This window comes from Manis javanica, chromosome 1 (assembly GCF_040802235.1).
Source record: "Manis javanica isolate MJ-LG chromosome 1, MJ_LKY, whole genome shotgun sequence".
Taxonomy (NCBI): Eukaryota; Metazoa; Chordata; class Mammalia; order Pholidota; family Manidae; genus Manis; species Manis javanica.
This window is the reverse complement of record NC_133156.1, coordinates 76317355-76334735: the sequence shown is the minus strand read 5'-3', so window position 1 is coordinate 76334735 and position 17381 is coordinate 76317355. Positions and strand designations below refer to the sequence as shown.

General features: G+C 35.9%; 1 protein-coding gene across 25 annotated transcripts in view; it reads right to left on the bottom strand.

Moving 5' to 3' along the window:
- MCTP1 (multiple C2 and transmembrane domain containing 1) overlaps positions 1–17381 on the bottom strand; it is a 514406-nt gene that overhangs the window by 154801 nt on the left and 342224 nt on the right. For all 25 annotated transcript variants that reach the window (XR_012130151.1, XR_012130150.1, XR_012130148.1 and 22 more), the window contains 2 exons: positions 16769–16955; positions 11946–12039 (listed from right to left, as the gene is read on the bottom strand). Coding sequence is in view for 22 of the 25 variants with exons in the window: in XM_073233821.1 (XP_073089922.1) it covers positions 11946–12039; positions 16769–16955 (281 nt within the window). In the remaining 3 variants the exon portion in view is untranslated. The remainder of the gene's footprint in view (positions 1–11945; positions 12040–16768; positions 16956–17381) is intronic.

Below are 17381 nucleotides of genomic sequence, written 5' to 3'. Positions count from 1 at the left end.
AGAAATAGGAATACTTTTTGAACATTCATTACTTACTGAATATCTGCTCTTCTCACCCCAGAATTGTAAGTATGATTAAGATGTAGTCCAGCTCTCAAGGCACGTACAATTTAGTGGCACGATGGACATGTAACACACAATTATGGTGCAGGGTTGTAAGTGCTGTAAGAAAGGTAGGTGAAAGGTGTGATGGGAGCAGCGAGAAGGACGCATATCATTCTCCAGCGCTAGAACAGGAAGGAGAAATGGAAGTGAAGACTTTTTCCAAGTGGAGATGACCCTGGTGATCTATGGTGATTACAGATCTCCATCACCAGGAATTTTAGAAGTGGAGCACAATTACATAAAAAGAAGATCTTAACAATTTATGATAAAGAATATTTAGCTTAGATCTTTTTGTTTATCCCTTTAGTAGGGTCTTAACACAGAAACTTAGATATATGTTCAATAACAACTGTGAAGTAGATACTTAAAATTATTATGTTATGATTGGTGCATTTATCCATACTCTATTTACATATTAGGGTCTATTTCTTTTTTATGGATTTTTATAAAAAGAAAAATCTCCCAAGGGAATTAAAATTAGAAAGAGACTCTTTTACCTTAACTCATAAAAATAAATAACATTTTAAAGCATATACTCTATTATCTCAGTTACTCTTATGGTAAAAAAAAGCCATTCCTACACCAGTAAAAACAAACATCAGAATTGTCTCCAGAGGGCATCTTTTTTGGCACTCTTCAAGACGGTACTGAGGATTAAGTAGGGTGTGCTAACTGGCTAATCCTCTTCCACTCCTCACCACTGCTTTGTGAGGTTACAACATTGACATCGTTATAAAGAACTGTGGAATGCCACCCCTGCTTGCTGGCTACCTGTTTTGTGGGCACTGATGACTTCAGTGCATGCTACTGTTTTGAGCATTGAAGTCACTCAACAGATACTGAATGATATTCCTGCTCCCAGAACAGAAAGTCAATAACAACACATCAGTGGTGGGTTTTGTGCAGTCATTTTACTGCTGACAAGTAGCACAGTTTGCTGGATGTAACGTGTTACAAAAACGTGTGTAGGGAAGACCAGACCCAGTGACCACGTCTTTGTTGTGGTGTGTCGGAAAACACAGAAGGCTTTCAATAGCAAGGAAAGTAATTCATATCCAAGAGGGCCATTTATTTTGGGCCTACCTTGCACAAATTGAGCTCCTTGGCTTAATTTCCTCAGGTGCCACAGTTCAAAATGGCTATACTGTCAATATTTTTAAAATTATAATTAAGGTTGCCATCTGTCCTTTCTACAAACTGGAATTTAAATCATGACATACATAATAGAGGGAATTCCATAGTATCCACTAAGACAAAAAGCAGTGTCTGTTGGAGACATCTTCCAGTTCTCCGTTATCACTGGAGATGGGGCTTTGACCTTAGCCTTTTTCATCAACTGACCTAAATATATTTTAAACATCTGGTTGGTAGAATTATGTTAAGTGACACTCTTCACTAGGTTCCCACTGGGTCTAATTCTGAGACTAAGTAATAATAATAGGGCTTCTCTTTTCTCACTAAGTCATGAAGCAGGTTTCAGTGTGGCAGGAAAATTGGCCCCCTAGAGTTGTGGCTCTCAGCCCATTTTATCTAATACATCTTTTTTTATATTGAAGATTTTGTAATGGCCTCCTTTCTATTCTGAAATAAAATTGACCCATATATGATTTCAAAATTTAATATAATACCTTAATGCTATCATAAAGGAGGACTAAACAGAAAACTGTTTACAATAAAATCATTCATATATTGATTTACTCAGACAATATATATCAAGTGCCTACTATGTGCCAGGCCACATGAACAAAAATGGGAAGGTTCCTGCTCCCTTGGAGTTTACTTGCAGTGGGGTTGGAGGAGAAAAATAATCAATATTGAACTATTAACTAATTAATAAGTAGATGATATTGTATGTGGAGAGTAATACATGTTAATGGTAAAAAACAGAGCAGATTAAAGGGTTTGAAGCTTGTTGGGAGGGATCCAGTCTGTACAGTTAATTGGGGTGACTGAAGTAGGCCTCTGTGAGAAGGCGAGACGTAAGCCAAGGACTGAAGGAAATGAAGGAGTTGGCTGGAAAAAAGTGTGCCAGACAGAGAGAAGAGCTAGAGCAAAAGCCCGGTGTGCTCAAGAACCCTGATAATGGGGCACAGTAAGCAAATGGAAAAACAATAGACCATGTCAGAGAAGTAATGGGAAAGCAGATCGGGAAGGCTCAGAGGCTCTCCTAAGTATTTACTATGCACAGTGGCAGCCATTTGCAAGACTAGAGTAAATATTATGTATTTCAGGATGCAATCTAGGCTCAGATGATCATAAAACAGATTTAAAACCTGTACCAATGTCTATATTTAGTCATGAAAGACATGGGATGATTTTTACTATCTAAGATTGTCTAAGGCTTAGTAGGACATTTAGCATCTCTAACCCCTTCCCACCAAATACCAGTAGTACTCCCCAACCACTGTGGCAACTAAATTCCCTCCCCCACAAATCTCTAAAATGCCCAAGAGGGCAACACTGCCGTCCCCCAAATGAGAATCACTGCCCTATACCAAAGTTATTAGACATCTTTGTCTTTAGATACTTAAAAATTATTCAAAAACAATAACATATGCTAGAAATATATTCAAAATATATTAATAAATATGTAACATTTAAAAATAACAATAAATCTGACATGTTAACCTCAGAGTAATCAAATATTATGTAGCCTTTGAAAAATTCTATCGTACTTTCATGAGAGAATGAGAGTGAAAACGGCAAATAACATCTTAGTATTATTATGAAAATAATTTTGACTTTACAGATCCCTGAAAGGGTCCTAGGGACGCCCAGAGGTTCTCAGACTATACTTTGGGAGCTATGACTAAAAGCAATGGGAATAAAACTCAATGTAAATATGAGTTTATTTCCCTTGGAATCTAGAACTAGATGTAAAGAATATTTATAGAATTGTGTATGACTAGATACATTCCTGAGTCCTCAAATTCAAACTGTCTTGGCATATGCTGGGAAGCTCCAAATTCATGACAGAAGAACAGGAAACAAAATTAGACAGATAAAAACCTGGAAAAGAAAGGAAAGGGAGACTATAGAATCTATATGTTGAGGAGCGACTAAAATGATGAAATTATGTCTAAGCTTTTAAGAGTTTAGATAAGTTATGGTAAAAACATTTAAAGATTTAATTTTCAGTTAATATTGACTATAGAAACTATAAACAAGTGACTTGTTACAAGATTAGAAAAACAAGTTATTTGGTCTAAAATAAGTATAAAAAATTTATTATGAGCTCCTTTGTTTTGGGAAGCTCTTGTAGATAGTTTAGGACCTGCCATAAATACATATTCAATTAGACTTCCCACACAAAAGCATGAGGTTTTAGATAATCTTCCCTACAGGTAAATTAATTAGCTGGAGAAATCTTTTCCAGTGGAATAAAATTCTTTGGACTTAAAAAAATTAAGTACTATATTCAGTGATTAAACCTTTTTATATTTTTAGGCAATAAAACTGAAAATTGTCATGTGTCAAGCTTTGGTCTTCAGAATACTTTGTCTTTTTATTTCTCTTCTACAAAATATCTACTCGTTCAGGAGCCTGTTAATCATCGTGGCACTAACTGTAGGGCCTCAGATTCTGAGGGCTGGGAAAAAAGCCTTGGAGACCAAGTTCAAAAGCTCACCTAGCACTTGGATCCTCTCTGCAACCAGGCAGTCATTCAGGCTCTGCTTCCACAGTTCCAGTGATGGAGAAATCACCACTTCAACAGCAATATTCTGATCTACTTTTTTGCAATTATAATTTTTGGGAAATGCTCTGTAGCTTTTATCTCTTCTATGATTTGCCTCTGTAGCAATTTTCAAGTTTAAATGAAATAATGGGTGTGAAGTGGGGGCATCTGTCACTTAGGAAGTATCTGGCTAATGTTCGTTACCTGCCTTCCTGCACTGGTTTGTGTGGGTGGCTTGCTGAGCAACTATTCTAACTACCTTCTAGTGTCCCTTCCTGAACTAGAGAAGCCATAATGGTCAAAGTGCCATTTCTAGGCCCTCTAGGCCTTGCAGCGAGGGTTGAAGATGTTACTTAGCTCACACCAATCAGATGGTCTTGCCTAACATTTGTCACTGAAACTCAGTTAGCTGGCAGCATGTGGAGTCCATTTTGCTGCAGCAGAGTGCAAGCAGAAGCAGTATAAGCAGTTGTCACAGTGTCTTCCCAACTTGTTCATGTCGACAAGTTGCCTAACCACTCTGTATCTCAGTTGTCCATTGTAAAGTCCAGGTGACAACAATACCTAATTAGGTCATGAGATTAATTGTGATAATCCTTGTGCCACACATAGGGTCATGTTTGACACGTGACAAGGCTCAATAAATTTTAGTTGCTACTGTTATTGCTAGTATTATTTCCTTGTACTCTTCTCAACTGACTTGATTTTAAAACATCAGATATCCCACTTGAGAATATATTCCAGTTAGTTTGTCTACGTCCTTCTGTAAAGAATATCTTCCAAAGTGAATTCATACCTCAAGTTCAAAAGGTAGATATATATATATATATATATATATATATATATATATAAGCCCCCTACAATATATATATAATTCACTCTCATAGAGCTTAAACTTGATTCAAACCCTCAAATCTTTTCTGTATTTTCTACTGTTAAAGCAAGACATCACTGTTTAGTACCCAGGCAAGACTTTTGACTTGTATTTGTTAATACTCATCTTGTTGAACTACACCTATTATTTCGGTCTGAACTAAGCATATTACACAATTTATACATACACACATACGTATACACACACATTTACATATATATATACATGTTGTATACATATATTGGTCTCATATCAAATTAATTAACTATCCCTCCTAGCAAGTTTGATAAGGAAGTAGTCAATTATCTCCCCAAAGTCATTAGTAAATAGGTTGAACAGGTTAGATCAAGGACAGGGTCCTGTGGTTCTCCACTTGGCATCCTCACTGCCATCAACCCTTTGCCATTATTTCTCTTTGGGCTTGGCTATTTAGTCATTTACGCATCTAACCATGTTGTCATATAATGCAAATATTCCTGCAAGAAGATTTGTTTTTCAAAAGCCTAGCTAAATCAGATCCTTTTTTGTGTGCAGCATTTCTCTACCCACCATTCCAGGAAATGCATTGCTTAGTTATATAATTATATCACAATGTAATGAAATATATGTAATAGTTTAATTTTAAACAATGATCCGAGCATCTGAAAGCATTTCTTTAAGCACTGAATGAAATCCTGGAGTTAACTCTCCAAGCCAAATCAGCAATTCTCTGTTTCTTTACTCAGCAATTCTCTGTTTCTTTACTCAAAGGATCATTTTGTAATCTTAGTTCCACAGAATGCAATTAATTATTTTATAGTATTTCTCTTCCCCTCATTTCCCATTGATAGTGGGACCACCACTTTCTGAGCCCATAGTCTTTCACCTCTAGAGCATATCAAACCCAATTATTAATCTCTTTTGTCATCCCACCTATTCTTCCAGAGCAGTATCTTCTAATCCTGTGACCTGCATATGAATCACACATGATTTCTGCAAGTCCCTGTAAAACACTAGCTCAGTCTCAGGCTTCACCAGCCCTTGTATTAAATTATCATTTTAATTCTTCTTTCTACAATTATGATATGAATTGTTTGGTTTTAGAAGAACACTTTTGCATTTCTAAAATTAGAATATGATTTAGTTTTTTAAAAAATGCAATTACTAAAAGGAAGCAACTTTTATTTCTATGTGAGATACGGTGATATAAAAGAATGAAGAGCAATGATTTGTTTTCTTTCCTCATGATACCTTTATTTTAGTCTTATTCTTAAGGGAGATTTTATATAGTAGGACGACATTTAACATGTATATATATAATACTGTTTTCCAAACTAGGCATATTATAATAAGAATGACAGGTGTTGGATATTTTTGATGCATTATGAATTGCATGAACTTTTCCCTCAAAATCTACTATCTGCTTGAGAGTCTTCTACAAAATTATTAGAAAGCAATAGGGACAACATTAGGTTATACAATGGGAATAAAGAATACTTTGGGGAATTTTCAGTATATACTGTGTAAGGCTTAGGTATCTTTGTTTCAAGCAATGTAATTCTAAGATTTTAAGATAGTAAAAGTTAAAAAATTACGAATGACATCCACAAACAGCCCCCTTTTATTTGGTAAGTTATTTTACCCTTGATAATTCACAGATATGGACTTCCACTATATTTTATATTTAGTATTTTCAGTAGAATCATGTAGTTTAAGGATATATATTTTTCTCTTCTTCCAACATAGGTTTTATATAATGATCATAAAATCTAATGCTGCATTTATATCAAATATTATAAATGGTATTAACTATGATGGCAATTAAAGGCACATGCTATTAAAAAATCAAACTGCTACAATTCTATAAGAGAAGCAACATACCTACTTCTTTAAGTAGAGCTATTATATTCTGAGGGTCATGTGAGTAGCAATTGAACATATCTTATGCAATTTGCTTGAGTAACCCATAAAAAGTTAATTTTTTTTTAAGGATAATATCTTCTCTATGGTATGTATATGTGCTTGGCATTTCTCCAACTGTATGTAAAACTTTCAAAGAACAGACTTGCCTTTTTCTGTATAGCTGCTACCTTTTCATTTTCTTTCTCTGAATAGACCCATGATGTTCAGGGAAAATACCAAGAATAATAAATCCAAATCTCTGTATAAAATATACCTTCATGACACACTTATGCTGGAAATCACAAGAACCAATAAAAATTCAGGCAGCCAACTGATAATGAGGTCAGAAATACAAATAAATTTACTTTTAATGAAGACTAGAGGCACAGTAATCAAAGTGTTAAAATTCATTTCATGCATATCTCATTTGCTTCTTAGCTGATATTTACCACGCAATTCTGTGAGAAAGTAGAGGCCTAAGATGCTCCAGATAAATGGCTCAATTAATTGTACAGAGGTAGACCTCTTTGAGCTGAGCCAGAGCTGTGAGCTCTTTATTAAAAGCACTATTCTGTAGCCCATAACCTTGTTCCTTGACTCCTCTCTGGTTTCCAATTTAAACAAGTCCCCATGCGGCCTGCTCTAAAGGGCTTTGTCTCCCTGTCATTGTTAAGAGAGCTGAGGCATCCTGGAAGTGTGAAATCAGACCTCATGAGTTGAACGGTTCCCCAGGGAACGCTGGACTGCGCAGAAGGTCAAAGTCATGGGCCGGACCATCTAAAAGTGTCTGATCACCGGTCTGTGACACAGCAAGTTGGGAGGGGTAGGGGGGACGGCGCTAGACTGAAGAGGACTGAAATTGAACACATCTTAATTAAAGCCCACAGACAGCAAAACAAAATGTTTTCTCGGCAGCCTGTCAAATGGGGCTTAAATTTAGCTCTGCTAATGAATCTGAGCTGCTAACTGTTATTTCTTAAGATAATAAGACTCTCACGGAAGCTGATAAAAAAACTGTAGCATGTCTTTTTCTGCTGTTTTGTTACTTAAATATTTTTCAACAATGAAGACAGTTTTCCTAAAGAAAAACATGGGGAAAGTCTATGCAAATAAAGCGGTAGTAAACATCTCTCTTAATAACCAGTAGGTTTCCAGACTATGGGTGGTGTGTCCCAAGACTTTATGCATAGCCTTGCTTTAGAAAAAGATATGCTCATTTAACGGGACTATTTCTGTGACAGGTTATGTTAATTGTAAAATTCTCTCCCTCCATTCCTTTTTCCCTCTCTCCTTCTTTTGTTTCCTCTCTTGAAAGAGATGGTGCATACATTTCAGAGATCTATTCACCTGGGGTGGAGAAGTTTTATATTAGTATACTTTTAATACAGTGGAAAGGTAGGGCAACTTTTGAAAAGGTCGCACAGTTCTCCCATATCACTGTTTCTGACACCAAGTGGCTGGTATCCCTGGGGAGGCTGTGACCTCTTCCTCAGGAGCTCTGAAAAACAACCCTGGGGAAAAGGAAGAGGAGGGGCCGAGGAGAAGGACCCTTTTCTCTTTCTTCTCTTAGAACTTGAAAGAACCAATAGGCCAGGTCTAAATACTCAGCGAAGAAAGCCTCACTCAGTATAGGAGACTTTAAATGTTCTACTGAAAGCAGAAATTAGGCCCTGCTCAAGGAAAAGAATAATTAGAAGCTAGAAAAGACAAATTCCAACAGGAACTGCTTCCCACCACCAAAAAAAAAAAGTATTTCTCTCCTTTGGTCTTTCTATCCTTACAATCTGTCCCATTTTAAGAAATACTTGATTTAGCTGTAGAATCTTTGCCAGCGAACACCGGGCCAGACAGTTGCTAGGTTTTGCTTTGATGGTACAGAGAGACGTTAACCTTTTCACTGGTTAGCTGAGAGGTAAGTTAAGTTGTACTGTGCAGTATTTTCCAGTTGATCAAACTTTTTCCCTCGTGAAGAATTTAGCTGACCAACTCTGAAAACCGGAGTGCCACTTTCTCAGGCTGTGAAAGGCTGCCCAGAATTTGACTGAAATTTCAATCCACTCTTGTGCCTTTTGCTCAATGCATGTGTATGTGTGGGAGTTGTAAATTGAGGCCTTAACCACCAGAGTTAATCTCTTTTTTAAATCTGTATTAACCTTAATGATTTGAAGTGCACTGTCCAACACTGGGCTATTGAGGCTGAAGAAAAAAACTACCCTCGACTATCAACAGTTTATTAGGGGCTTAACTGAAGTGACCTACTGTAGTAAGTGTTCAGCTGAACAAGGCTATAGGCTTTTTGTGGAAAGGGAAAGAATTGAGGGTTTCATTAAAAAGTAATTTGTGCTTTGTACTCCCTCATTCAAAGAGTCTCAATTGCTCTTTATTCACACAGAGTTAATACAGTATCACAATGTTTCTCAATGAATGTGTTGTAACAAAAGAAAAATTTTACATTTTGAATGGAAAAAATTCTTTGTAACTGCGTGAGATTGATGGCTACTTAGAAGATTACAGAATCTCTTTTTCCTTTATTTGTGTTAAATGATGGAATATTACAATTTAAAATTTTTTGCTTTAACTATGGCATTTATCTTTATGTTCTGATCATTAAAAATATTTTAAAAACAGAGCAAAATTGGCCAAATATAAGACTGTCTTGTTAGACTTGTCAAGAAAACAGTGTTCTGAATCCCACTAAGCATCCTATATATAGTAAAAGCCTCATTTATAGGTCAGAAAATATTCTTTGCTTAGTTAGCACAGCTATCATGATTTAAAATCTCCCCTCTCTATCTGCCACACTCCTAAATGGATGCTAATTCGAGAATTTGAAGACAGCACCATGGACTCAATTCCCTGTTTTCAAACTGTTGCTGAATATCTTGCAGAGCCTGACTATGATTATCCAGTGAGATGTACAGCATATTTTTCAAGTTCTTCTTTGAACAAGTAAGAGATAAAGTATACAAAGAGCTTATTTGTGCCCCTAATTTAATGATAAAGGCCAGGAAGGATCAGTATACATATAAACATCCTTTCCAGAAGTAAAGATTACTTTAAAAATTGGTAGTACATTCAGACATTTCTGACTTAAATATATGGTCCTCAGTTTCTGCCACCATCACAAATGTCATAGAGACCACAAAGGTCCACGAGTGAGCAAGGTCAAAGGCTGAATTATCCTCTTGCCCCCGAATAGTTCAACATCTCTCTTATTCAATTCAGAGCACATTAGATTATAAAGTCAGTGTGGAATGAGGAATCATCAGATTTATATCCCTAAAACTGGAGGGAAAAAAATGGAGATTCTGTTATTTAGTATTCCTCAAATTAAAGTTCATTTTATCAGATCAAAATTATGTCTCATGGAATCCCTAGGGAAAAGGCTATTGTTACTCACATTAATTTACATAGAGCCATTAGGAAAGAAATACATTTTTTCAAGCTTTGAAAGAACACGTTCTTTAACGTCCATAATGGCATACAGGCCAACTGGGTTAACATAGTTTGCATATTCATGAAGCTTTAAAAGCAATGACAGCTTCTCTCCAAGAGAAACAAACTTACATAATTGCATTCAACTTGTATAATGGGCAGGTATCTAAGCTTTTGAGGTAAATTGGATGTGAATTCTTGTATAAGAAATTATTATGCCTACTATGGTTGTCCAGTGATAGTTTGTAGCACTTAGATACCCCCTGGGATACTGATTACTTTAGGTTTTTCTCCCAAACTTCAGATGTTTTCAGCCTAACACTGGGTGGCCCCCTTCTCTTACAGAAAATCCCTAAGAAAAGTGGAGGTGCTTCCATGATGGTGAACGTTACTACCATGAAGTTCTGAATCCATCTGCTGCCGGGAATCAGAGGCTAGCCACAACCTCTGTAGTATAAAAGTAATACTGTGCTCCTATTCCAGTCTTTAAGTTAATGTCCAAAGTGAACAAAAAACAGCAGCTACTCAAGTCATTCATTCAATGCTAACTATTGGTTCCAATAATAAATGCAGCATAACAACAAAAAAAAAGAAATCATTGTGCCCAGATTAATTTGATTATAACCATGCCAGAAATAAAAAATAAAATGAATAAACTTAACATTCACTAATTGTTTAGTACAAGAAGCCAAGTCAGCCTATATGCAAAAAAGATTACAAACTACCCTGTCTCCCTCACTCCTTTCAGGTATGCCTATTTTGAAAGAATATTTGACAGTTGTTATTATCTTCCTGGTTACAAATGAGTTGATAATTACTACTTTAAAGAAAGTATAAACTCTCAACATTTTAATTTTAATCACAATAGTCATTTGATTCTATGAGAATACTAATTTTTTTTTAAATATTGCCATTTTGGAGCAGACATCTGCTCTTTTAGTTGGAAGGTATGTAATCTTCTAATTTGGTTTTGATTTTGTTCCATGAATTAAAGAAAGGCACTGGCATTCATGTAGAAAAGTGCATTTTTCTCCTTCAAATAAGCTACCTTTTAAGGGTCATCTTGCTCAACATTCACCATGGTAAGTATATTTCCACAAATAATAAGTGTATTCTTTCAAAAGCAGTAAGGATGATGCAAAAATTGGTCAAGTCAGTCTTATTTATTATCCATTTGAGATGGACAATTTAAGGGACAGTATAAACATCTTCCAAATCCTATGCAATTAAATAATAAGTGAATGATCACATAGTTACAAATTCAAAACAATATTTCATTTGGAAAATTGATGAAATAATTACTATTGGCCAATTAATTAACATGTCATAGAAACAGCAATATCCAAATTAGGGAGCTTGAAGAGACAAGACCAATTTTGGTATTTTCACAGGCCTGTTTCTTGGTCAAAAAATGTTTAGAACACTGTAGATATTTAGTTTATACCCAGAATTACCTTTGGAGTCTAAGAGATTTGGACAACTAAGCAATTGGGTCAGCATCCCAAACACTAGAGGTTCATACCAAATAACTGAGTATTACGCATTTGAACTTTTCAGTGAACTATGCAGCAGATTTCATGCACATTTGCATTGTAAGTGTTGATGCTATGATATCCTCTGAGATAAGTTGATTCTGTCTGAGAGAAGATACAGCATTACTCCGAAATGCCAAAAAGACAAAAACCTAGAAGAAATATTCCTGCTATGTTGATTGAACCTTGGAGAAGGCAACAATTCAAGTTATTTTACATTTTATTATGTATTTTTAATATAACACCCTTCTTTTAAAAAGCAGAGACAGTATAAAAGTCAGGTGGTTGGCAAATCTTTGTAAGATGAAACCTGAAACTTTGTGCTTCTATTATTTACTTTGACGATACAGGTGAAATAAAGAGCGCAGTCATTACAGAAGGTCTGAGGCCTCGCACACTGCTTGATACATAAACACAACAGGAGAACTGCATGATTTCCTACCTGTGACATCAGCAGCCATTAATCCTTCTGCTCTGATTACTTTCACCTGGAGAAATCCCACATCTTTCAGGTTGTGAAATATCCGCAGTGGACTCTGAAAGACCCCCAACATCAGTGTTAGGAAAGAAAGGTCCTACGGGTCTCAGACAGCATGCTGAGAAAACACTTCAGTTTTATGGTTGATCTCGGGTGCTTCTTAAGTGATTCAAAGGAATATTTGTGTTTCTTCAATACAAATTACTGTCCCACCATCATGAAAGCGTACACCCACACACACACATGCATATTCACATAGTTATTGCTCTGTAAGTAGTTCTGAAGGATCAAAAACCCCCACATTTCTTCCCCATAAATAATTATCAGTAGATGGTGAACAATCAGTTACAGACTAGGATATGTGTACTTTGTTCCTTTGATCGCCTTTACCAAAGCACTTCAAGAAATCTTCATTGATAAATAAGGAAATATTTCATCTCAGGAAATGATGGTTTGGAGATTAATTGTTCTTAATATTGAATATTAAATTGTTGGCTATGTAACACACTTCAGATTTGGGGAGTAAGCAAGTCAACATTAAATTAATTTATTATTCTTCCTATTATTTCCTTCTTGGTGAATTTTGAAAAATTGCCTGTGCTAGATAAGGGTTAAATTATTGAAAGACTATTTTGTAATATTTCATTCAAAAGACTTATATAATTCTGTAAATCTTTTAGGTAAATGACATACATAATCTAAAAGAAATCAAATTGACTGCTAAAAATAATTTCAAAAGTGATGAGTAATTTTTCTTGAATTTGTAATTGTATTTGCCATTGTAGTACAATTAGAAATGTAGAAATTTTGATAGAAGAATCATATCCAAATGATAAACCTATCTATTTTCACAAATTAATAGTAGTAATTAATAATGGTAGTCTTCCAATACCTGAGGAATTAAAAGAGAGACACCAATACAATAATTCAGAACTCTAATAAATGGGCATAAATACTTAGAAAGTAAATAGAACATTGATATGCATTTGTTTATTTATACTTTATAACATTTTTCTTATGACAAGATCAGCATTTCTACTCTGTAAATCAAACGTTTTTCCTTAGCTAATCTATAAATGTTTTTAAGATGAGGAGCATAACATAGTTTTGCATAATAAAGTTATCTATTAAAATGTTACTGAAATAAAGAACATTTCCATCCTGTATTAGGAGGGTGAGAATTCTGACAAGTAAAAGCTTATGGTGTTACTAACTTTATCAGTCCCATATGACTAGTCACTGTTTACACTGAAGCTATGACCTTGGTACACTGACAGGAGAAAATACAGATATTTGTGTACCCTCATAGCCTAACTGTTGAAAAATAGTATTTAGCACAAGGATTAGCACTTAATCTTTTGTTGCTTCTAAACAGTTGTTTATCTCCAAAAGTCTGGTTCAACAACCTACGTGACAGTGTTCAGTAAAAATGCACTTCTTCCTCTTTTCTGATTCCTGTGAGTTAAGGGTTTAACTGGGGGAACTTTAGATCACAGTTTAGAATTCAGAGGTTTGTAGGCATGTTGGTATGATCAGGTTTGGGAAATTGCTTATCTCAGAGCTCACGGAGTATTATAAACCAGGCACGTCTCCTAGCCCAATAAGGAAGACTTTTATCACAAGGTTCCTATCCTTTAATTTTCAGGAGCAATTTAAACCAAGTTTCATTGTGACTAAAACAAGTATCGTCAGTTCTCAGTCTGAGAATCATTTCATACTGGTAATCTCATTGCACAGACATAGCTCTGGCACTTCCGCTCCAATGTTCTGCTTCCCATTTGGAGGGGTAATTATTGTTTGAAGGTTTCATTTCCTCGAGTCAACTGACACTCAGTAATTTATTGCAAGTTTCAACTGTTTAGACCAGTGACATATTGATTATAATAAGAACTCCAAAAAATGTGAAAAACTTAAATATATCAGTTTAAAAATATATCTTGAAGTAATGCTTCATCAAGAGGTACTCGTGACTTGTTATTTATGGTTATTTTAGAAGGCCTCTAAACCTGGATGGCTTCTGAAGACAGAAATTTCCATAGCAGAAGAATCTATGATTTGCTGTGAATCCTTTCAGCCCTCAATAGATGGGAAAAGATTGAAATGCTCTGGAGAGGAGTCCTCTTTATTTTTTTAATGAAAGGCTGTATAATATATTTTCTCTATGGCTGCAGCAGCTGTCAGGGGGAGCATCTCAGTTCAGCTCTATTACGGGAGAGGCAATACCCCATCCTATGGCATCGAGATGCTCTGAGGGGCCAGAGCTGATTGACAGCTTGTCACCGTGACGTCTTATTCCATCTCTGTTATGGAGAAAATTAATGTCACACCACCAGCCTTATGACTCGCTGTCATCTTAGAACCGCTCACCTTTTATCAATGCTCTAAATAACATTTCAAGCCCATCGCCTCATGGTGGACAATCCGGTCAAGGGACATTAAATCAGATGACTGTGAAATGTCATAATAAAAATGGAATGCTAACAACTTCTTCTCTAAACTAGCTCCTCTGGTTTTTAAACTGTGACAAGGGAGAGCAAGGGTTCAGCATACCCGTTCTGAAAAGGTCATACAATCACTCTTGGTCTACTACCCATTACTACTCACCCCCTATTGACCTTCCCTACTTACCCTCCTGCCCCACCCAAAAGAAGAAAAAAAAAGAAAGAAAAATGGAATTAGCCATCTTTTCCAATTGTGGTGATCAAATAATGGCTCACACAGTAATGTCTATTTAATTTGTGGGGCTTAAATGCTTCGCAATGCACAGCTGACTGACAGCAGTGGACAGCCTTTTCAGAGCTGTTTCATATGAGAGGGGCCAATTCATTCACCTTCCTCACACAACCAGTGTCAAGTCAAATTCTTAAGTTTAACTTAAACTTTAAAAGTACACATGTTCTCACAGAAAAACATAAATAATTCTCAGAATAACCTCCTATGTTTCTTCAAAACAAGTCACATTTCAGACATGATACTGCATTCATTCATTTCATAATCTGTATAATAAACAGGAAATGCACTAAAACCCTAAATATTAGGCCTTTGTCCTTGTACTGCCATGAGCAATTATAACACGTGCCACATGCTATATCACAAAGACTAGCTTCTCTGCAAGTGTATCTCTAGAGGGGAATACAGGCCTATGCTTGAAATTAAAGGCTAAAAAAAAAGTATATTTAAACATGGCTCACTTTTTAATATATTGAGCAGAACATAATCTGAGAATTGGCTGCAGTATCTACATAACTAACATTTGAAAGAAGATATAGAAACAAATATTCAAGTTCTGACTGGAAATGGCCAATTTAAGGAAGCCCATCCAGCAAAAAGAAAAAAGAAAAAAAATCAATAAAGTAGTTAGATTATTTCTAATTACCTAGCCTGCAGGATCATTCTTATATACGGGATACCATCAAATATTAATCCATTCAATACAGTGTTATAATACCCAGGATAATTTTTATATTAATACACCAATTAATTCCTTTAAAATTGTTTCAATTCCTGAGGCTCACTCCTGGTAACAGGAGAATAAGTTTTGGTGGGGACCAAAATGTGAAAGAGTTCTCATAATTGCAGTTACATATTAAAAGATGCTACACAATACTTAGGCTCTTAGGTGGCTTAAAAATATATACTATTTAGCCTTGCGAAGTCACCTCTATTAAACTGTTTATGATAACGCCATTGGTGGGTGAGTTGTTCAAGCATTAGCAGACAGCTGATGCAGTGGAGATAGCCAGAATAAATTTGCTGAAGCGCACATCCTGCTAATCTGTTTGAAGAATATTGTAGAGCATTAGTACCAGCACTTCATGTTATCTGCACAGCCTGATAAGGTACATCTTTATTAAATTCAGTTATTGGAAGGATGTCAGTCAGCAAATAGGAATATTTTAAAATCTAAAAAAAAAGAAAAAAATGAAGCAGTTCTTTGTTACTCAGAGCCTGGTTTCATGGCTGAGTGTCTAGAGGAGCCTTCTAAACACCTGGCAGCCTTGTACAATGCAAGCTTTGTAATTTTAAGTGGAAAAGCTTTTTTCCCAGCTTCACGGCTACTGTGGCATTCACTTTTCAAGCCTCCATTGCGAAAGAATGGTGGAGTAAGAGCTCCCCTCTCTGTTGATTCAAGAAAATACATGATGGGCAATACATTGTGTGAGGATGCTGGGAAATAGGTAGATTTGATTGTGAATTTTGGTTTGGTAGAATTTGAGGAGGATAGTTATTTTAGTGACTCACTATTCCACCTTTCACTGTACATTTGATCCAAAGGTAAGGAGGCTTCCTGTTAATTATATTTCACATTCATTTAAAATAATTTCAAGGAATGAAGTGAGGCTTTACTAAGCAGTTAAAAATAAAAATTACTTCTATACATACCCTCTAGTTACTAAGCTACTAATTAATATAAGTGCCATTAATTCCATTTCAAACTTGGAAAGACAAATCTAAATTGCAATTACAAAGAGTTAGTGAATTAATTTTAAAGTAATGTTGTGGTAAACTTGCCTTTCCTTTAGAGGAAGTTTCTCTACATGATAATTTTGCTATATGATAAAATCACTGAGGAGAATCTAGAACCTAGAATTTGTGCTGGAGGAGAAGAGCAGGTATCTAGACATCAGTGGGTATCACAAGAGCTTCGGCAAAGATATGCATGGCATTTGCATTTTGCTTTTGCTGATTCATTTTTAGGTTTTCAGATGTACTTCTGTCACTCCAGGTAAATTATTCGCAACCTCATGGTGACACATGACCCCAAAGGAAAAGGGTTACATACGTACATATCTCCTCAATATTTTCTCCCGTTCTTTCTGGTCCTCCAGGGAGTTGACAGAGAAGTCAGAAATACTGACTGTGGCCGATGCTGTCAGGGTAACCAGCAGTACCAGGTGTCCCTCACCTTCTTCCAGCTGTAACTCCAACTTGTGCGTCTGTTCCCTACTGAGGGCTGACAGGTCGACCTGGCACCTAGATACAAATGGACTGAATTAGCAAGTGGCTTTTTTTTTTTTTATTTGCCACATCAAATAGTGGAAGTACAGACTGTTCAGAACAATGTGAAAACTATGTCAATAGAAGTACTATTTGAACCACTGGAAGAATTTGTCTTTCATATCAGCTAACTTTCCTCATAAAATTCAGAACCTGATTATTTTAGTGTCTAATTGCTTATTTCCTGTAAGGTACAAAAACCATGCTTATCTGATTTGACTTCGATTACTACCCACTGTCACCATATTTGTAAACTGGCAGGGCTTCCAGTCCCTAAATGGCCTTGGTCAGTAATGCTTTGCTTACGGAAACCTTACATGAGCTGTCTGGAGAGGCAAAGGACCAAGAGTCTGAATTTTTATGTCACTTTTAAAAGAGTGGGTATTTTTTACCCATTTATAA